This window comes from Cyprinus carpio, chromosome A12 (assembly GCF_018340385.1).
Source record: "Cyprinus carpio isolate SPL01 chromosome A12, ASM1834038v1, whole genome shotgun sequence".
Lineage (NCBI taxonomy): Eukaryota > Metazoa > Chordata > Actinopteri > Cypriniformes > Cyprinidae > Cyprinus > Cyprinus carpio.
This window is the reverse complement of record NC_056583.1, coordinates 13,913,599-13,935,536: the sequence shown is the minus strand read 5'-3', so window position 1 is coordinate 13,935,536 and position 21,938 is coordinate 13,913,599. Positions and strand designations below refer to the sequence as shown.

At 38.9% G+C, this 21,938-nt stretch overlaps 1 protein-coding gene across 1 annotated transcript in view; it reads left to right on the top strand.

Annotated features, from left to right (window-relative positions):
• The window catches only part of LOC109100161 (bone morphogenetic protein receptor type-1A-like), a 33,699-nt gene that overhangs the window by 9,683 nt on the left and 2,078 nt on the right, over nucleotides 1-21,938 (top strand). Inside the window, exons 2-12 of the mRNA XM_042767687.1 lie at nucleotides 157-287; nucleotides 9,866-10,107; nucleotides 18,553-18,724; nucleotides 18,825-18,927; nucleotides 19,011-19,110; nucleotides 19,442-19,538; nucleotides 19,808-19,943; nucleotides 20,230-20,422; nucleotides 20,779-21,076; nucleotides 21,222-21,397; nucleotides 21,532-21,662. Of these exons, the coding sequence (XP_042623621.1) occupies nucleotides 10,032-10,107; nucleotides 18,553-18,724; nucleotides 18,825-18,927; nucleotides 19,011-19,110; nucleotides 19,442-19,538; nucleotides 19,808-19,943; nucleotides 20,230-20,422; nucleotides 20,779-21,076; nucleotides 21,222-21,397; nucleotides 21,532-21,662 (1,482 nt within the window). The 5' untranslated portion in view covers nucleotides 157-287; nucleotides 9,866-10,031. The remainder of the gene's footprint in view (nucleotides 1-156; nucleotides 288-9,865; nucleotides 10,108-18,552; nucleotides 18,725-18,824; nucleotides 18,928-19,010; nucleotides 19,111-19,441; nucleotides 19,539-19,807; nucleotides 19,944-20,229; nucleotides 20,423-20,778; nucleotides 21,077-21,221; nucleotides 21,398-21,531; nucleotides 21,663-21,938) is intronic.

Below are 21,938 nucleotides of genomic sequence, written 5' to 3'. Positions count from 1 at the left end.
ATACCTTTATCCAGAAGAGGCATGGTGGTTTGCATTTTATCTCCATTTGCAGAAGTTTTGGTAAAGCTCCTCTGATATAGTATAATGGTTGTTTGTGGGTGCTTTATGCAGTAGTGGCTTCCTAATGACATTTTCTTTGCTCCCCTTTTCTTTTAGGTACTACAAAGGTTCTTTTTAAAGGAGCTTGTGGCTTTGCTCTGTGATCAGCTCCAGACAGAAGACTCTTAATGCTGATACTCATGAGTACCCTTCATCATCATGTGCTGCCACACTTGCTACCCTGTGAGGTAAGAACCTGCTGCTTCCTGTTGCAGACTGGTGTATGATGCTTTTCTTTAATTTAACTCAGTTTATTCCTTTTCCCTGTGGTCTTTGTGTTTTTATACTTTTTATTTTGTAAATCAGGGTCTGCTGTATTTCACAGAAGCCTTTTGTGAAATTAAACTGCTGGTAAATGGTTGTAGTGTTATTCTACTCTTTTAACAGAGGTTCATCTCTTTTTCAAAGAATCACTCCATAGCCAATTACATTAGTAAATGCTGCAATTTTTCTTTACTACTTCCAACTTTGGCTGTATTTTCATAGGGAGAGAAGAAGCATACGGCAATCTTGATTTCAAAAGCCCGGAGTTTAACCCTTAACCCTGTGCCTGAGACAGAGACAGACCTATGCAATCAGTGAGTTTCCTGTCGCGTAATTATTGGCGCTTGATTAGTCTGTCAGAGAACATATACCCTGCAGCCCACCTCCACTGTTCCACTCCACATTAATGACGCATGACATATGAGAACCGTGTTTACATGCAGAACTCCAAACCGCCACATTGAAGGGATCACCGTTGAGATTTTCTCAGGTACTTAAGGGCTTTACTTTTGATTAGACTGTAGTGCAAGTTAAGATGTCGCTCAGAGGCATGGGTCAATCAGTGCGTGATGTAGCAAGTCCTATGGACCTGGGATGTTTACATGGGGCTGGAGGGAGGGGCTGTTCCACTCAATTGCAGCCACATGTTTGCAGAGGATGTGGAGCTGAACGAGGCTGTGTGATCTGCCAGGCTTTAAACAGGGCCTTCGCCTGTGGGCATCTCTAAAGTTTTCCAGTGCGTTCCTCCAGCCTCTTCGTTACTGTGGTTTCTGGGCAAACACACTACACTGTTGCCGTACAATTTCGTATTCATAAATTGCACTCAGGCTGCCTGAGATTCCCATACAATTGCTCAGACAAATCCGTTCTTGTACTGACTTACACTAACACACAGACCACACACGTATAACTAAGCTGCACTGAGATGGGGCATGGAATATTTCATAGTGCGGGAACATTTGCAAAAAGCAGAAGCAGGAAAACTTCAAATGTGCACATGAAGCATTACGGAAAGTGACATTGTCAGCTAACTCTGGTTTTTGTTTGTATTACTTTGGCCACCTGTTTTATGTGGTCTGTTCGTCTGTTTTGACCTGTTTATATATGTATCTATATCTTTTTTGGGGTAGGAGTGCTTTGTCTTTTGGAGCAATCGCACAGCACTTTGGCCAACTGTAGCTAGATGAAACTGAACTTCACTGCTGGTGCAACGTTACAAAAAATGGACTGGCATGAATTCAGTAGGACTAAATGTTTTACATTTTAAAAACACAAATTATTAAAGTTTTAAAGTGCATGTAAACGCACTGATTATTGGATCTAGGATCAAAGTGTCCAGATATCACACTTTGACTGAAGAAAAAAGGCTTTAACAGGTCAGTTTAATATGTTAAAAGATAGACATTTAATAGTTTAAATGCTTGGCATATTTATGGAAAATTAAAAGAGGTTGATTGACCAAATGGCATAGCTGATCCAAAAATGGAAATTCTGTCATCATTTACTCATCCTCATGTTGCTTCAAACATTTTTGACTTACTGTGGACACAAAAGAATATTCTGAAGATTCTATACATTGAAAGTCAATGAAATCAGTGTTGTTTTGGATCCCCTTGACTTTTACTGTATGATCAAAAACAGCTGAATCAGTTATTTTGTCACAGAAGAAAGCTGGTCTTACAGGTTTGGAATGACTTGAGGTGAGTAAATGATGACCGAATTTTCATTTTGGGGTGAAAGATCCCTTTAGAGGCATGGGGTTTTTATTTTAAAAATGTGCATTTTGAATTCTCATACTCTGGACTTGTTTACACGTCCTTGCCCTGTTCCGCCCAAGAACTTTTGGGCTGAGGTTTCCACTTATACCAAATTCCCCCTACAGGGCAAGAAGATCTCAGGCAGTAAACCATAGCCTCTACGCTGTAGGATGTGCGTTGGTTTTCATTTATACTTCTGCGTTGACGTGCAGTACACATGCAAACTGCTAGTCTGCAGTGTCCACGGGCATGTTGCTTGTGTAACCCGCAGACCACGGCAAAAGCTGAAGAAGAAGCAGCTTGTCGGAGAAGCCGTGACGGCAGCAAATAAATATCAAAGAACAGATCATTTATTTAAAACTACAAAAAAGAGATGACAACGGAACAGCACAAAATGGCATTCTTTCAATCTTCAGAAGGGCTTGTACCATGGCAGAACAACTTTTTGTCGCGGACAACAAAGTTATGTAATGCTACATTTTATAATAAATAAGACACTTGTTCTTTGTTTTGTTTTATTTTGTAACATTAAAATATATTAAAGTGCAAAACACACACAGAAAACTTAAAATACACTCAGAGGGAGGGGTACTAGCAGACCAATCACAGCGCTTGCAGTCTTTGTAGATTTGACGCGGTGTGACATTTTGGGAGAGGTGCATGTCAGGCTACACCGCAGCCTGCACGTACTACGCACATATGGCGACATAGATATGGCGTAGTTTTGACGCAGAAGTATACATCAGCCTTAAGAAAGCTTACCACAGATGATAAAGCCTCTTTATCATCCCACAGCCATGGAATTTGTGAGCAGGTAGTGGAAAATACACCACTTTCCTTTCTGTCATGCCCTAATGCCTTTTGAGAGACAGCAACTCAAACCTTGGTACTTGAAAAACAACCATCACCTCACGTGATAAGAAAACAGATCTCCAGCAGTGTCACAATATGTCTCTCCAATCTATGTGGATAAGAAAGAAAAAAAAACCTCCATTTAAACACCCTTGTGGAAGACATCTTGATTTGTAAACTCATGCAGGAACAGACATTCTGGCAGCACAACCTCTGCAGAGTGTGAAAATGATCTGCTTGATTCAGAGGAACCTCCTGCCGCAACCATTAAGCATCCTGCCTAGAGAATTGGAGACATCGGAGATCCCCGCATGAAGTGCACTTTCATGCTTTGCTCATCAGGGCAATGTCCTTCAGCTCAAAACAATTTGCACTTAGTGTTTTTAGGGAAGGGGGCAATGTCACTTTCAGTTGCCAGCTGGATGACATGTGTTTCTATACACAGAGGGACTAGCCACTTAGTAATATGGATTTTGTTCTCCACATCCAAAAAGAAATAGACTTGAACAGGTCTGCACTGTGTTGTGTGATCTGTCAGACAGGATTTCATAATGGATGTGTAGATTAGAGAACTCAAAGGACTATCACTGGGTAGAGAACACTACTTTCTGAATCAAAAGTTGTAGACCGGAAAAAAATTAGATGGAGATGAAAGTCGTGACATTTGTCAAGTATGGTAACCCATACTCGAAATTGGTGCTCTGCATTTAACCCATCCAAGTGCACACACACAGCAGTGAGAAGTGAACACACCATAAACACACACCCGGAGCAGTGGGGAGCTATATCCAGCGCCCGGGGAGCAACTGGGGGCTCAGTGCCTTGCTCAAGGGCACTTCAGCCGTGGGTATTGAGGGTGGAAGAGAGCGCTGTTCATTCACTCTCTCCCACCTACAACTCCTGCCAGCACCAAGACTCGAACCTGCGACCTTCTGGTTACAAGTCAAATTCTCTAACCATTAGGCCACACCTGCCCCCTGTGTAGAATTGAATATTATGTTTTTGTGTGTACCTTCTGAGTAGAAGAATGTATTAACAAAACCTTCTGACCCAGACCTTGTATGGTAGTGTAATGTATAATGTAGGACAGTCCACAGAGTGCATTTCTGTCTGATTTCCAGCAGAGCTGATCTGTGATTGTTGAAGTGAGCATGGGCCTTCTGTTATGTTGTCTAGAATTGAACCTCCCAAGTCCCAGCCATATGTCTCTGTGACGTGAAGCCCTCTCTGGAGAGCTAGGCTACATTTGGTCGTGGAATGTGCTGGAGCATGTGCATCTGCTTAAACAAAGCCTTATTTTCAGCTCAATGTTGTAATTACAGACTAGAATAAATCTAGCCGTCTTGTGAACCCACTGCGGCCTCTGCACAAGTTTCCCAGGATCTGCTCAGGGCTTGTAAGTCCAAACAGAGAGTGTTTACAGCAGTAAATCTAAGCCATCATTGACACAGCATCCCTCAGAAATATTTACGTACTTTTAGAAAAGTTTGTGTCCTCCGTGTGAGGAAATCTTACGTTTGTGAAACTAGATTGTGTTGGAATGGGCCGCTAGCAGTTGCATGGTCCTTGCAGGTCCATAGAGGGACGCAGTCAGTCTTAGCGTAGCTTGTAGATTGGTACTCCTCTAGACATTTGGATTGATGGGAATTGGACTTGCTCTCTTTTTCCCTATAAAGAAGAAGAGTGGTTTGTGTTACAGTAGCCTCCAGATCCAGTCTGTATCCAGCCCAAATGATGGATCAACACCTAGAGACGACCTCGACAGCCCTGAATGTCAGCGGAGACTGGGACTTTATCTAACTTTGCTGCAGCATGGATCAACCTGCTGGTTCGTCTGGCCGGAGGAGTACTGGCCCCCCAACTGAGCCTGGTTTCTCCCAAGATTTTTTTTCTCCATTCTGTCTCCGATGGAGTTTTGGTTCCTTGCCGCTGTCGCCTCTGGCTTGCTTAGTTGGGCACGCTTAATTTCCAGTGGTATCATTGATTTGATTGCACATATACTATTCAAACTGAACTGAGCAGAATGATGACATCACTGAATTCAATGATGAACTGCCTTAAACTGAAAATTTAATGTTTTCTGTTGTCTTTTTGCGTTAACACACTATTTTCCTATTTGATACTGTAAAGTTGCTTTGACACAATCTGTATTGTTAAAAGCGCTATATAAATAAAGGTGACTTGACTTGACAGTTGTATTTGTGTACTGAAAAAGAAAACCCAGCAAATCAATGCTTTCACTATTTCAGTAAATTGTAGCAGGGTATTATTGTATTTTAAACTAAGATGAACTCTAAAATCTGAATTAATAGAAACTTAAAAGTAAGCAAGATATAAAAACTGTAATCAAAATGGTAGATGTAACATAGTATTGTGCAAAATCCTGCTGTCCATTTAGATAAACAACACACTGTGGACAAGGTTAGACAATCATAACAACAGTTATTTATGTTGAGCTCCTAATGGTAAAAAAAAGCCCTTCTTTAATTCTGTTTTTGATGCAGAAAAATTTGGCTAGTATCATTAGTGCACTTCAGGGAAAGTATGAAATGCTACAGAAATGAATATCAAAGAAAACACTGGATGATCTTGATTATTATTTCAACATGGGCTATTTATTTCTTTGCAAATGCAACCAGTCAAAAGTTTAAAAATGGGTTTCTCGTGATCTTAGATATTTTCAGTATAGAATAAAAAAAATGGCAATGTTTCGGGTGTTATGGAGTGTCTATATATTATAGTTACAACTTCTAATCGTATATATTTAATTAATGGTATAATGCTACCAAAATCTGCTTTTTGCCTTTGAAATGTATGGATAACCATTATAACATAACAGACGGCACAATAGAAAGCCACATGATGAATCAGAGTTTATCATAAGTGGTCCATAAAACATGGCAGTACTTGTGAATAGGCAGTTCACTACTGATAACCAAAATAAGAAACAAAACTATTTATACGAAATACGATCATATGATGTCACAGGGATTTTTAAGAAAGTCCTTATACTGTTTTTCATCAAAAAATTCTTAATAGTATCTACTTACAAAAAACATACATTTGTGTTTTTACAGTTTTTCACTGAATAAGGTATATATAAAATGTGAAAAATGCTAACAACAGAAAATGAGTAGGTGTGTGCAAACTTTTGACTGCTAGTGTATGTCGACAACTGACATGAATTTAGATTCTGTTTCATCCGGCCTCTCATTACGATATACAGGTAAACAGAGCACAGAAGAACCCAAGGTATATTACTGTTGGCTTCCATGTGGGTGATTGGTAGAGCAGGAAGACCTCAATACATTACACAACACCACCATCATTGTGTTCTTGAACCCACGACTGTCTGGATAGAGCCCTGCGTCTGTTGTCACAGACCGCCGCCCTCGTTTTCTTCCTTTCAACTTTCTGCACTTTCCCCTCGATTTCTCTTTTGTAGATGTACCCACAGAAAGATTCATTTATACCCTCCTGCATGTTTTCTTTTTCTTTTTTGTTTCAAATCAGATACCATTGGTCTTACTAAATTCACATCTTATTTCCCAATAACCCTGTTTCATATTTCCATTAGAGTGGTGTGTGTCTCTTGAGGGTTGTTCAGACATCCGATAAGCCGCAGATACAAACCAAAGACAGGCTGTAGATGTGAGAGAGAAAGCAGGCTGTGAGAGGGCTTGTGCTGGTAGCAGAGCGTGACTGAGATGTTGGAAGAGCTGTGGCCAGCAGGGAATGATAGATCGAGGAGGGCAGAGAGGGGGAGGAGGACAGGAGAGAAGAAGTGCAGCAGGAGGTTTGGAAGGGGAGTGCTCTGCAGGAACGTTTCAGTATTCTTATGGTAATCCAGCCTTGGATGAGCCTCAGAAGCAGCCAAGCAAACAATGAGAGTGGAGCCAGGAAGTCTGCTCTCCCTGCTGGCCGGCGTGACTTGAGAGGCAGGCGAGGCGCTGGGCTGCCTGCAAGGAGGGGCCCCCAGGAGGGGCCTGCGAAACGCATGCCAGCACACATATCCACATACCACATTTACTCAATCTATGAGTTAAAGAGCATGGTTGGTGCTGGTGAAAAGCATGTTTGTATTTGTTTGCATGCTTTGTGGTGAGCAGGGCTTGTTTTTCTGTAGACTATATAGTACCGTTATCATTATTAGGAAAAATTTGGTGATGTCATTTTAGCAATTCTTTTAAGAGATTCTGATTACAAATACGAAATATATCTGTACCATATAGGTTATCTGCAGATATTTGAGTTTTTTTTTTATTAATCTTTTTTTTTTTATCTGAATAGGTTGATATTGGATATTTAATTTTGTATGCTCATTTCATCAGTTTTTTTCCATTTAGATTGCATACGACATCTAATGATCACTTAGTAAAGTTAAAGTGTTTAATAATGTTAATAAAGTTATATAAAAGTATATAAACTTTTTACCTTAAATTATACAGATAACCACTATAATAATACAGGTTGTGCAATGAAAATCCATAGTTAATAATAGTAAAGTTAGGTTAAATAATGATAATAAAGTTAAATAAAATACATTTAGTCTTTCAAAATATAAAGAGGTTTAGTAAATCTAAAATAATAAATAAGTTAATCTATAAAAACATTAATAATTTAGTAACACAGTTAAATATAATCTTTTATATTCTTTTTTTCTTATATTTTCACATAAACTTATGATGCCTAAATTCACTTACAGTATTTAAAACAATTGATTTTAGTTTTTAGTGTTTTATTTATAGGATTTTTATAACATAACATGAAAACAATTATCTATAAACAATTATTGGGTTAATTTTAATATGGCTCCATCCCTAATTCTGCTAGTTGTTATTTGGTGTTGGTCTGTGGTTTTTGTTTTCATGTAAGGCTCTGGTTTTGTACACATTTCTTTAGTGTGTGCGTCGATCAAGACCACAGACTTAACAGGATATTTTGGGTGATCCCTTTAGTTGTTTATCTCACCTGCCTTTCCAAAACCCATCTAAAAGAGGATGTTTGGCATCTTGCGTTTATCCTTTTCTTCTATGAAATGGACTTAGCTGAAAAAACAAAGATATTCAAAGGAGCAGTCAAAGCAGCATTATCTTTGGGGAAATGAGTGACACAGCTCACTCTGTTCTTCCTCAGATTTCTGTCTCCAGAGTGACTTCCCGTTTCAAGCATCATATGATTGAAGACTGGGAATGCCTTCCCAGAAACCACATGCCATGCCTCAGTGATTTGCTATAAGGTGTGGTCATTCTATATGGTGGCTACAGTTGCTTTACCTTTTCCCCCATCTCTCTGGTCTTTCATCCATTCAAAGGAAACTAATGAGGAGTTTTCCTCTGAAAGAATGCTCAGTGAGACTATAAATTATGCCATTTAGCACAGCTCTATGGCATCCTTGCCTTCTGATTTAATAGTGGTCCATCTGCTGCAGAGATTTGCTTTGCGCCAGTTTTCAAACTGTGCTATTGATATTAAGTTGCGTGCCCACTGCACATTCACATCTGAAGTTATTCTTAACAAGAGCAAATAGATTTTCCAAACCATGTCTTCATGTGATTTAAATAATTTCTTTTTGAATATGGAATGTTTTTTTGTTTCTTTCTTTCTTTTTTTGTAACTTTAATATTGTTTGTGTGTTGTGACTGTGGTTTGGATGATCTTGTTCACAGATATCAGTGTAAGTGCCAGGGACCTCATGATAGGATTGTTCTTTCTCTGTCAGCACACTTCCTGTCTTTAGGTCATGAAGCTTTCCGCACTGACTAGTCACGGCATGCTTTTACCAGTCTTCCATCTTTGTCTCTCCGAAGGCATATTCACACTAACAGTGAATTGTTCATTCTGGTTAATTACAGGCTTTAATGCGAGATCCCACCTATCTGACAATATGGATGATTTATACACGCTTTATAAATGTATTGTTGTTGTTGTTGTTGTTGTTATTGCTATTAGTAGTACTAATCAAGCTTAGAAATATTTAATTTATAATAATAGTAATTTTAGTAGTAGTAGTAGTAGTAGTAATAATAATCACAATCATAATAATAATAAAAGGAAATTGTACTATGAAAGTTGCACACAAGTTTAGTTTCTTTACCAGGGATGGAATGAGTTGTTGAAACCTGTTGCAGGTCATATCCCTCCATCCCTTGCCCTGTGAATCAGGATCCAGTCTGTCTTAAGGGGTCCCTGTGAACCAGAGAAGTCCCGCCTTTTGTTTCCCATTACCCAGGAGTCAGGGAAGTGTGAAAAGTAGGGCGCAGGTCGGGGCCCTTTGTCCCCCTCGGGCAAATGAAAAGTGACAGACACCGGCCCCCTCTCTGTGCCTGTTAATTCAGGCCCCCAGTCCCGCAGAGCCTCTGAGAGCCACTAATTGCATCGAGACAAGCAGGAGCTAAGAGAGAGCAGACACATTATGTTATTAACGCTGGACAGAACCCAACACCAGCCATTTTTGAATGGGACACTGCTTAAAGAGATAGCACACCTCTAAAAAGATAAAAACAATGTCATTATTTTACTCACCCTCAAGTCGTTCCAAACTTGTGTGACTTTCTTTCTTCTGCAGAACAGAAATTAAGATATTTTGAAGAATTTTGGTAACCAAACTGTTTTGGAGATCCTTGAAATCCATTGTATGAAAAAAAAAAGAACCGAGTAAACGATGGCAAAAACTACATTTTTGTGTGGAATATCCCTTTAAGCAGCCTTCCAGACTTAAGAGGGGTCAGGGGTCATGCTCTCACAAGTCACTGTGCTAAGATAGAAGTGCAAACGAATTTGAATGGCACTCCAGTTCTCTCTGTCGAACTTGCTTTCTGGCACTGAGCAAGTGAACATGTCACAATGATGGTTCTGAAACATTAATAAGTGTTCCTCTCTCTTCATTACAGGGTCTTAAACAAGAGAAGGCTGTAAAGAGGCCTTGAAGTCATCCTCACATCACAAACTCTTCATCAGTCTACTCACCTTCACACCTAATTGGTGAATTTGTTCATCTCAAAAGTGGCAGAGTTCAGCACGAACAAGACAGCTATATAGTTTCAAATCTCAACAAACATGATAAAAAGCACCTCCATGGCCATCGTCTTTGGAGTTTTGGGAGCTGCCGTCCTTCTCTCGCCGTCGGCTGAGGGTAAGCCAGTTTCATTATTGTAAAGTGTCTAAACTTGACCAGCGGACCAAGCAGATGCTTGGCAGTAGCTGCAGAATGTCTGTTTTGAATCACAAACCCCTATAGCAAACAAAAATGTGTTTCTTTTTCTTTTTTGTTTTGTTTTTGTTTTTCGTTTGACTGAGGAAAGAAGGCAAAAACTGCAGATGACTGGAAGGGTCATCTGTTTTGTTTCATCTGGATGCACAATGGAAGCGCAGCAGCAATTTATAATACAAAGCAGACTTAGGCAGCAAGATAATTGATTTCGCCGTATTTGGATGATACCCAGTGTTTGCAGAAGCCTGTTTTAATGGATGGTGGCCTTTAAAAACATAGCACAGTAATGGCCTCGCTTTTTATTCTCATCAGGCCCCATAAGCTCAGAATCTGTCTCTTCACATTTGCAGTGCATTAGCAAACAAACACTATCTGCCAGGATATTCAACTAAATTACATTATTTCATTTTATTGATTTGATGACCTTCTGATTTTCGCTCATATGGGTTGACAGTAATGGAGACTTTGCCTCCATTTCAGGTATATGCAGACATGAGGAACTGCACACTGTTTTCTCTCAAATATAACAGTCTGAATTAGAGACTGCTGTGTGGCATTCACATTGTCTTTAGGCAGGGATTCATTCTCTCCGCAGTGATTGTTTTTGGAGAATACACTTTTTAGGGCTGAGGTGTGAAGAGGCCATTTGGGTCACATTTGGCTGTGCAGAGAAACAAAGGTTTGGCTGACTGGTTTGAAATTATGAGTGTGTTTATGTGTTAATTAGAGGAATGGGGGGAGAGTGTGTCAATGGGCAAGATTGTAGATGTGTGTATTTCAGGTAAATGCTGTCACTTCCAGGTTAATCACAGTTTTGGAGAATGTCATTTTGTTGACAGACAAATTGCTATACACACCGTTTAGCACTGTGTATCTGATACTTATCGATAGCTGAAAGCGTTACCAAAAATATTATAATAGCTAAAATATTCAATGAACAAACATGTTTGGGATGCATAGAAATTTATCACTGGTGGGTGGAGTTCTGTTGAGAACCGTGCCGTGTTCTATGGAGATTTTTTGGGCACAGATTCCATGTCTAGCTATGAGTCAAAGTATATTTTGTTACGTAATATTTTGTTATACAGTCAACAAGTTTTCCAGGCTACAAAACATCACTCAGCAATTTTGGTCCACCCTTGTTGCTTAAAAACAGTAGATTCATTGTTTACGTTTTAGAGCTGCCCAATGATGTCATGAGGTCTTACTATCTGTTTCTGTTTAGTTCTTTAAAGTTTATTTATCGAAGTGCCTTTCTATTTTAGGCAGTGATATCTTGGAGTCATAAACGCTGTCTATTCTTGGCAACAGAAAAGCCATGGGAGAGAGAGTTTTCCTCCCATCAAGAACTAGAGACTATGGAATAAAAAAACAGATTGAAAGAGATTAAGAAGTTTAAATTAGTATGTCAAAGCTCACAACTCCATTACCTCCTTTTAGAGTTCAGCTCATAATATTGTATACAAAAGGAAATGACCAAGGCAAATTAAGTCTCTGGGGTGCAAATGCATTTTAACTGTATTTTCCTCTGTTGTTTGGTACAACAGTTTAAACAGTTTTTGTTTACTGCACTGACACCATTTTAACTTTACAGTTGTTTGGAATGGTCACTGTCTGCTTGTAAGCATAGTTTAGCCTCTTTAAATATATTCTTCTTCTGCTGTTTCCCTCCCTGTGAAGGAACAAAAGAAGAAATGGCAGCAATTTCTTCAGACTCGTAAAGTCAACCAGAGCCTTTTAAACAAAGGCTAACTACCCTCGGACATTGCAAAGGTTTCTGTTAAATGATGAGGGAGAATGGACAAGATGGGGTGAGAGTTGAACTGCAGATGATGAATGCTGCGGAGTGTTTTTTTTTTTTTTTTCTTCTGTTTCTTCTTCTTCTTTATGGAAGCTGACCTGAGGGCATGCCGATGTCTGACACAGAAAAATGTCTCCTGACTGCATATGGCGGCACGTTCCCCTGAGAAATGTCATGTCATTCAACACATTTAACACAGGCTTTCAACTTTGTAGCTAATAAATGAACTTTATGGAATTTTCTGCCTTCAGAGGAGAAGGTGAGGTTGAGCACTTATAGGTTGAGCCTCACAGGAGAGGAAAACTGGCAGTAAGAGGATCTAGTTACTCAACTGTGAGGAAACCCGAGCAATCAAATTGAGGCATTTTTACGTACTAGGTTATATGGAACTATTGAGATCACTCCTTGATTTATTTTACATCTTTAGTTTGGTTCGGTTTTCCCATTCATTTAGCATGAACACATTAAATCCTTAGTAAATCTCAAAATGAATAACCTAATATACTGTATGTTAAAAGGATTTAACACTGTTTCGTTTCTGTTTTTTTGTTTTTAATTTCTTATTTTATATTTTATTTAAAGGCATTTAATAAATGAATATTACAAATCTTCAGCAAATCTCAAATTGAATATTCCTTTTTTTAATTTGTAAATTTTGTCATTTTATTTAGTTTAATTTTTATCTGCTTATCGGTTATTTTCATGGAAACATGGACATGAAAAACTGATCTGCTTATTGATATTAGGCAGATTTTTAAATATAATTAAATCACTATTAATTCAATTGAAATTGGTCTTAAATGCATCACTCGTTGAGTCAGTGATTCTGTCCCTCTGCACTCATTTCCCATGCTGCACTGTTCTTCCACACTGGGCCACCCGCCCGCCCAGGCCTAACTACAGGAAGCTTGTTGAGTCTATTGTCGGTGCTGTGAGTTTCCCTGACACTTTAACTATTTCCTGTATTGTGCTGGCTGACAGGTAGTGGACTAAAGATGCCAAATGCAAGCTGTTCTCCGGAAATAATTGTTACTGTCTGACAATGAAGGCCTGTGATGGTGTGCGTGACTGTTCCTTTCCTTATTTTTGTATTCCACAATTTCCAAAGCATTTGAATAGAGAACTCCGTTGAGCTTCTGTACAATGACTTGCGTTCACTCTAGTAAGCATGTGTTCAGCGGTGCGGCGCAGGAGCCTGTTAAAGGCGGTCTGAACTCTCACTTTTACAGCTTGCTGTTAGGTACTTGGCTCTGGAGGTGTCTCCGAGCCCATTAGAGCTTTACTTTCATAAAGGCAGCCAACTTTATTGGTCTGTGTCAGGCAGGCCGTTGTTTTCCACATGTTTCCTTTTTTCCTTCCCTCTCCTTCCATTTTTAACAAGCTGGTCTTCAAGCTGGTGCTGGATTATTACGTGTTGGGGGATTTTGCCCTGAAATGGGAGCCCATGTGATAATTATAATGATCGTTATTAAAGAGATGAAAGTAAATAAATAATAATGGCAGGTTCAGGTTAACTGCCACTTAAAGCTTAAGTCGTTCCTGCCAGCCCACAACCTAAAGCCTAGCCTTTTCACATTGTTCGGTTTCTTTTTTTTTTTGTAAACATGTACAGATTTGAATGAATAACCGGTGTAGAATTAAATAAATAAATGTCTCTAATATTTCAGCTTCTCAAAGAAGAGCAAACCTCCTACGTGTCTTCCCTCAAGGGTACATGATTCACATGTTATTTTGATGTATCTAATGGATACCCAGTGATGTATTTTGGCACAAGGACATCTCGGAGGATTTTTGTGTTTGTATTTACCCTCTCCTACGTTTCTGCTGCAGACACTGAGAGACTGTCATGAGGACCAGCGTCTTGATTATAGGCTTGCGATCCAAACGCCCTCGTAGAGACTTGGCTGGCTCATTGCATCATTTCCTGTTAAGTCTTACTGCAGCACTGAGAAATAATAGCTACAACACAGAGAACACATGGAGATTGATCCACAACGTGTACTACTTTTCAGTCTGCGGTTTTGAAATTTACAGCTAAAGAACAGCTCCTTTGCAGTCTTGCTGCCATTTTTGTACTTTACAGAAACCAGAAGCAGCTAGCATTGCCTGTTCGTGAAGGCGTGAAGACGGTGAAGCACTCATATTCTTTGCTTACCTCTTGACCAGCCTCCCATTACAGCCTCAATAGCGTCTGAGCTGCCTACTCTACTCTCTGCTTTAATAGGGTCAAACCACAGATGTTTACTCTAGAGATCACAGTTAAAGCTGCAGCTACTGCCTCATCTTACGCTGACCTTGTTCAAGTAACACAATGGCATGAAATAGATGCCCTAAAAAGTATGTGGACACTTATACCACATTTAAAAAACGTTGTTGCAAGATCTTTAAAAAAAACTATATATATATATATATATATATATATATATATATATATATATATTTATATATATATATATATATATATATATATATATATATATATATATATATAGTTTTTTTTTATAGATCTTGCAAGATCTTTAGAACTACTTGTAAGATTTTATAAGATTTATATCAGAAAATGTGGATTTACAGAAATTTAGCGTAAGCAAACTCACAAAAATATAGATATGTTGTTAAAAATGAAGAAGAAAAAAGTCTTTGACACTTTCTGGTTGTCGAGTTTTGTGGAACATGTTTATAGTTATTATGATGAACTACGCGAGTGGTTGTTCTGTTAGGACGCCTGTTTGAACTTGAAGGAAACTGACTTTAAACATCCATGAAAAATGACCTGTAGACCACAAAAGAAGATATTTTGAAGAATGTTTCAGCTGTTCTGTCTATATAATGAAAGTCAGTAGGGTCAAAAACAGCACTAGTCCCTAATGATTTTCATTGTATGAACCAAAAAAAAAAAACCTATTGAGAGAGACATTTTTTTAAATGTCTTCTTTTGTGTTCCACAGAAAAAGTCATACAGAATGTTTGGAATGACATGAGTGTGAGTAAATAATGACCGGGTTTTACTGTTTGGGTGAACTATATAAAAAGTAGTGGTTTTATAAAAGTTTGTTCTGGGAAACATCACTTTCTTTGCAATGCCACTTGGTTTGATATTTTGATGTTTAGTGCAGTGATGATTAGATATTTTAAAGTGTGACTTAAATGTCCACATACGATTTAGGGTGACTATGATAAACAACAAGCTTTAACTACACAGTGGCATTGCTGATTGGCTTCACCTGGTGCTTCACCACCTACTTTGATTGGATGTGTAACTGTAGAGTGCTGTGTATATGTTTAGCCGACTGCATGGAAAATGGAGCCGAAGTGTCTCTTTAAGAGGCTGGCGCTGGAGTCTGAGCCGAGCTGCCTACAGGCTGGGAGAATGCGGTCAGCAGGACTCATTACTGCCTGAGTACTGCCAGACCTCAGACTCCACAGTGACGGCGAGCCAGAATCAAGCACACATGTAGGAGCATGGCGATGCTCTGTAGATCCATCTCTCCGAGCCAAGGAAAAACGCAGAAAGGGGGAAGGAGAGCAAATGTATTCAGTGGTTTCTCAATGTCAATGAATCACTCGGTGCCTCAGAGGTACTTCAGAGATGTGCAACAAGTCGCATCTGCTCTGATTTAGTTACCCTTCTAGCTCAAAACCTGTTTTATGTGTTTCAGCACAGATAACATTCCTGCGCCCTGCGGTTGTGTGTGCGCCGCTGTTGTGGTTGCGGGAATTTAGCTTGTGCTTAACTGCACATTGTAGCTGTTAGGACGTGTAGGGCGCAAAACATTGTCCTGCCTTTTAGAGTCGCTGTTAAAAGTATGTTTCTCACTACAATGATCGCATTCCTTCAGTTTACTGGCTGAGAGCAGGGCTTTCAGAGCGATACTGTTTTTCTTTCTTTCTTTTTCCTGTCTCTATTCCACCATGTTTATGTTACCGGTTTCCACCTCCATTATCACACTGGGCCCCGTGTGACAGCAACGGCGCCTGGACTAAACTGTGAAGTGATCAAAGGTGTTACATCAAATGCTTTTGCCGTGTATTTTGAATTTTGCCCTAATGGAGGGAGCCGTGGGACGCCTTCATGGCTTCAAATGAACATTTCTCAAGTGCAAAAACCGAACCATGACACATAAACAGGAGATTTATATCGCTGGCTATCGCAGGAGCGTAGCATATGAATGGACTGACTCAGACACAAAGAGACAAAGCATTACATGAAAAGAGAGAAGGACTTGAGAGTGTTTGATCAGTCTCCAGAGCTCGTGCCACTCGACCTGGTCTTCAACCTCACATTTATACACTATAATCCTGTCTCTTGTGTCCCTAATCTGGTCTTTCACTTTCCCTCCTAATCCTACTTCTCACCATTTCACCTTCAGGCCATTCAACAGAATGTTTCACGACACGTTCTTTTGTAAGCGATGTTCCACAAATTGACTTGGTGTTGAGTAACATCTTATCAAGTTTGACACATCTGTTCCAGGTTCCCTCTCAATAAAACTGATTATAGACACCGCATTGTCAAGCACACTTTTATTTCTGGCTATGCATGGTGTTTTTCCACTCATATCATTTCAAGTCCCTGGGTGAATCTCATAAAACATGCTAAGGTCATATTTCAGCCAACAGTCAAAATGAAGGAAATTACTTGGTGCTAAAAGAAAGTCTTTTTATTTTTTTTAGGACAATTGTATTATATTTATATATAATGTATAATGATATATATAATGTATAATATATATATATAATGATAATAAAGCATTATATAGAACATATATATATTATATAGAAGTATATTATAGATTATTTTATTATTTGCATTGACTATTTATGCATTTGTTGTAGTACCTTAAATTTCCGATGGATTAAACAGTAATTTTATTTCATGTTTTGTACTTTCTGCTTTACTGTAATATTGTAAAAAAAAAAAAAAAAATGTTGAATAATCTATTGCAGTTATTAAAAGCTAATGAGAAATTAAAATGTATCAAAAAAGAAAATCTGAAATTGATTGGGAAATAAAAATATATCAAAGGATAATGGTCCAAAAAAAAATTGTATTTGTACTGTATGCCATAGATTTTTTTTTTTTAATTTTGGGGTGCTATGTGATTTGGTCATGTTTTCATGAGATTCAGCTCAAAACTTCTACAAACCTTTCTTTTTTGTTCTTTTCTAACACAATTCTCTGTGTCATATTGGTGATATAGTATTCCCATATTTTTACACATATTATTACATTCACTGCTCTTTGCTTCTGTCCACAACGCCATAGTAGCATACAAGCATTTCACAGAAGCAGCTGTAACTGTGCTTAAATATGCTTTTTTAGGAGTTTGCCTTGCTTCTTCATTGATTGCACTGAATGTGAATGTATTGAATAAATATCTAACAGAAACAATATATTTATATGAGAAATCTCACTGTATTCTCCTGTAGATGTTTAACAAGCGGTTTGTTTATTCTCTTCCTCTGATATTATTGCGCCACGTCCTCTTCATTCCCCAGGCTGATATCAGTTCTCAGGGTTTAAAGCATCCTGGCTCCACGCTTCTGTTTTATCAGACTGTATATCAGTTTAGTGGTCTCCACCCCAGTTGATATGGCTGGAGGTGTTGCTGTCATGTAACTCTGCTGATAGCAGGTAAGATCTGCCTACTGGATGGAGCTTGACATTTGTATTCGTTTGGATTTGCCGAACTACTGTGGGAAATGAGGCACTGTGATTCAGAGGGACTGTCTCGTCTCCATCTGATATTTATGTTAATATTGAGAGAGAGGACTGAAGGAGTCTAAGATGTGGGACAGGTCTGAAGTGCGGCTCTAGTAATGAGATCCTAGGTGTGGAATGTGGTGTTTTACTAAACAGCAGCATGCCTGTTTTAGTGTGGGCTTATTTTGACTGGGTTCAGGCCTGCCTGAACCTGCAGGACAAGCAGCAGGGCTTTAAGAGGAAGCACCCACAGCAATACTAAACACATGAGTCTTTGTGCCTGGGGCAGTATGCACCCTGTCTGTCTGTGACAAATGCTCACGCACTCAGACGGATCAGGTTACGGCACAGAGAAATCAGCATGTCTCTCTTTCTCTTTGTTCCAGTTTTCAATCCTTATCGCCCTCTTTTACTCGCAGTCTATGGTGATCTGTTTTCCTCACTCCCACCTATTTATCTAAGATCCTTAGATTCCTTCCAGTATAATTTAGCACAACATGAAGTGAATAAGAGGGGTTTTGTTTCCAAGGGGCTGTGATTTTTTGTATATAAAAATCTGTATTTAAAAAGTGTGTGTGTGTGTGTGTGTATGTATATATGTGTATGTATATATGTGTATGTATATATGTGTATGTATATATGTGTATGTATATATGTGTATGTATATATGTATATATATGTGTATATATGTGTATATATATATATATATATTTGCTTTGATTTTGATTTGCAGTTTTATTGCTTTAATAAAATGTTTGATATGACTCAATGTTTGTGCAATAATGAGCAATGAAGATTTTATTAGAGACAGTTACATTCTAGGTAGACTAAAGTCTGATGTCACATATTTCAACCCATCTAGGTGGGCAAAACCCAGACTACATGCTTCACGGCACTGGAGTCAAGCCTGGATCGGATCCAAAGAGACCCCAGGCAGGGGATGGGTCCACCGTGGCCCCAGAGGATGCTGCCCGCTTCCTTAGCTGCTACTGCTCAGGCCACTGCCCCGAAGATGCCACGAACAACACCTGCGAGTGAGTATACCGTATGCTTTTCCTGCTGTACACACCAGCCACTTTCCACTTCCTTTAAACGTGAACACTGTGATTAAATGGTCTTTGTGTGTTTACGCAGGACGAATGGCCAATGTTTTGCTATCATAGAAGAGGATGAGAATGGCGAGGCTAGCCTCACCTCTGGCTGCATGAAGTATGAGGGCTCTCACTTCCAGTGCAAGGTAATACATGAACGGGAGAGTGAAGAATAAATGTTTAAGTGCTGAGGCATTTTCATTGACTGAATGTGGTAACTGTTGTCCAGGACTCTCCTAATGCTCAGACCAGACGGACCATTGAGTGCTGTTCCACTGATTTCTGTAATAGAGACCTTCAGCCCACACTTCCACCTCCTATTCCAGGAAGTAAGTTGCACGTCACTTAAAAAGAGCCTAAAAATAATAAATATATATTTGTGTGTATATACACAATTTTAATTTTTTACACATTTTTTTATATCTTTGAAAGAAGTCTATTTTGCTTATTACATTAAAAACTAATATTCTGAAATATTATAACAATTTAAAATAATGCTTTTCTTTTTTAGTAATATTTTTAAAATATAGTTTATTCCTGTAATGGCTGAGCAGCATTTACTTTAGTCTTCAGTGTCACATGATCCTTCAGAAATCATTCTAATATGCTGATTTCTTATTATTATCAATTTTCTAAGTCTGTGATCTCATTGTAATCCAGATCCTCCGTTATGGAATGCCCACTTGCTAGCCTTCATGATCTCCGTGACAGTGTGTTGCTTCACTTTGGTAGCCATAACTGTGGTTTGTTACTACAGGTGAGACTTTTATTTCATAATGATGTTTATCCAGCTGAAATGAAAGATAGATGCACCTCAGTCTGTTAATTATTGACCAGCACACTGATAACACTGGCAGAGGCACACCTGTTCAAGATAGTCAAGTAAAATTAGCACCTTTTATGCTTGACCTTAATGCATGGATACATACTATAGCTCTAGTAGTTACTGATCCCTTTGTGGAATGACTTCTGTGATGTAACATCATATCGAAGGAGATTATATGATCTGTGTGGCTGTTTGGTCAGGTATAAGCTGCAGACGGGACGGAGACGGTACCAGAGAGATCTGGAGCAGGATGAGGCCTTCATCCCTGCAGGAGAGTCTCTCAAAGATCTCATTAGTCAGTCCAGCACTGGCTCTGGTTCAGGGCTCCCCCTGCTGGTGAGGCACTGTACATGTTTTTCATAATAAGAACGGGGTTTGATAGGGTCATTGAAAACAACTAAAATTTCAGAGAATTTTAAAATTGTGGTTTCCTGCTATAAAAATTAATAAAGTAAATCAAATTAATTAATTAATAATAAATAAAAATACGTCAGGGAAAGATATTGGAAATTTCTTTAGACAGTATAAATGTTTGTAGTTATGCTCAGATCTAAATTTTTTTTTTTTTTTTGCAACTTTTCTCCATTATGATACATGGTTGTCCAATTATTTCTATTCACAGGTCCAGCGCACAATTGCTAAACAAATTCAGATGGTACGTCAAATCGGGAAGGGGCGGTATGGAGAAGTGTGGCTTGGTCGCTGGAGAGGAGAAAAGGTGGCAGTGAAAGTGTTCTTTACTCGTGAAGAGGCTAGTTGGTTCAGAGAGACCGAGATTTACCAAACGGTGCTCATGAGGCACGAAAATATACTTGGTAAGTTCCATCACAAAAATAGGCACTGAGTAGGGACCCCCATCACATATATTGGATAAATGCATTTTAATTATATGATATGATTGCATTGCAGAGCTATTAAAATAATCATTATCAATGTACAGAGTCAAACATGTATGTTACATTTTAAATTTATTTAATATATTTTAATATGAAGGGACAAAGAACCATTTAGCTGGTTCAAGGTAGATTTTTTTTGTAGTATTGTACCCTGATATTAAACATTTACAGATTTGATATTTTATTTAATGCCTCTATTTCTGTATGATTGCTGGTGTTATTGTGTTGTGCCTGTCTTTTTAACAGTCACACTCATTCTTTCTATCTTGCTCCAGGCTTTATAGCTGCAGATATTAAGGGCACGGGTGCATTCACGCAGCTTTTCCTCATTACGGACTACCACGAAAACGGTTCTCTCTATGATTATCTGAAATACACCACCCTGGACACACAGGCTCTGCTGAGGCTGGCCTATTCTGCAGCCTGCGGCCTGTGCCACCTCCACACAGAGATCTACGGCACGCAGGGCAAACCTGCCATCGCTCACAGAGACCTGAAGAGCAAAAACTTCCTCATAAAGAAGAATGGCACCTGCTGCATCGCTGATCTGGGCCTGGCTGTGAAATACAACAGGTGAAGACACTCTTGCAACACACGCTCAGACATGCATGCAAACACACTGGCAATGAAAAGAAAAGCATCATAGAAGCATACTCCATTTACAGCAAATATGCAACCATTTGCAATGCACTGACCACATACTTTGCTTGTGTTTTAGTGATACCAATGAAGTGGATGTCCCTCTGAGCACAAGGATGGGGACACGGCGGTACATGGCACCAGAGGTCCTGGATGAGACCCTAAATAAGAACCAATTCCAAGCATACATAATGGCTGATATTTACAGCTATGGTCTCATTGTTTGGGAGATGGCCCGCCGATGCGTGACAGGAGGTGAGTTGTGTGTGTGTTAAGTGAGTGTATGTGAGGTTATGATAATGTGAACACATTTCAAAGCATGATTATGTCTCTCCTTTCTGAAAATGTGATGGATTTGTTTTAATAATGGTATTTTCTTTTATGTGCAGGTATTGTTGAGGAGTATCAGTTGCCATACTGGGACATGGTACCTTCAGAACCGTCCTACGAGGACATGAGGGAAGTGGTATGTGTTAAAGGCATGCGGCCAGTGGTGTCTAATCGCTGGAACAGTGACGAGGTAAGATCTAGCATTTCAGTTTAGTTCAAAATTTCGCTGTTTCAAAAATTTGGGTTTGGCTAAGCTGAATTTTTAGGAGTTAGTACTCCAGTCTTCAGTGGCACATGATCTTTAAGAAATCATTCAAATATGCTGATTTGGTGCTCATAAAACATTTCTTTATTCAGGATTCTTTGAACAGTAAATTGGAAATTTGAAATAGAATTTATTTTTCAACAATGTAAAAGTCTTCAAGTTAAAAATCAATCAGTCTTATCTACTTATACAAACTTAATT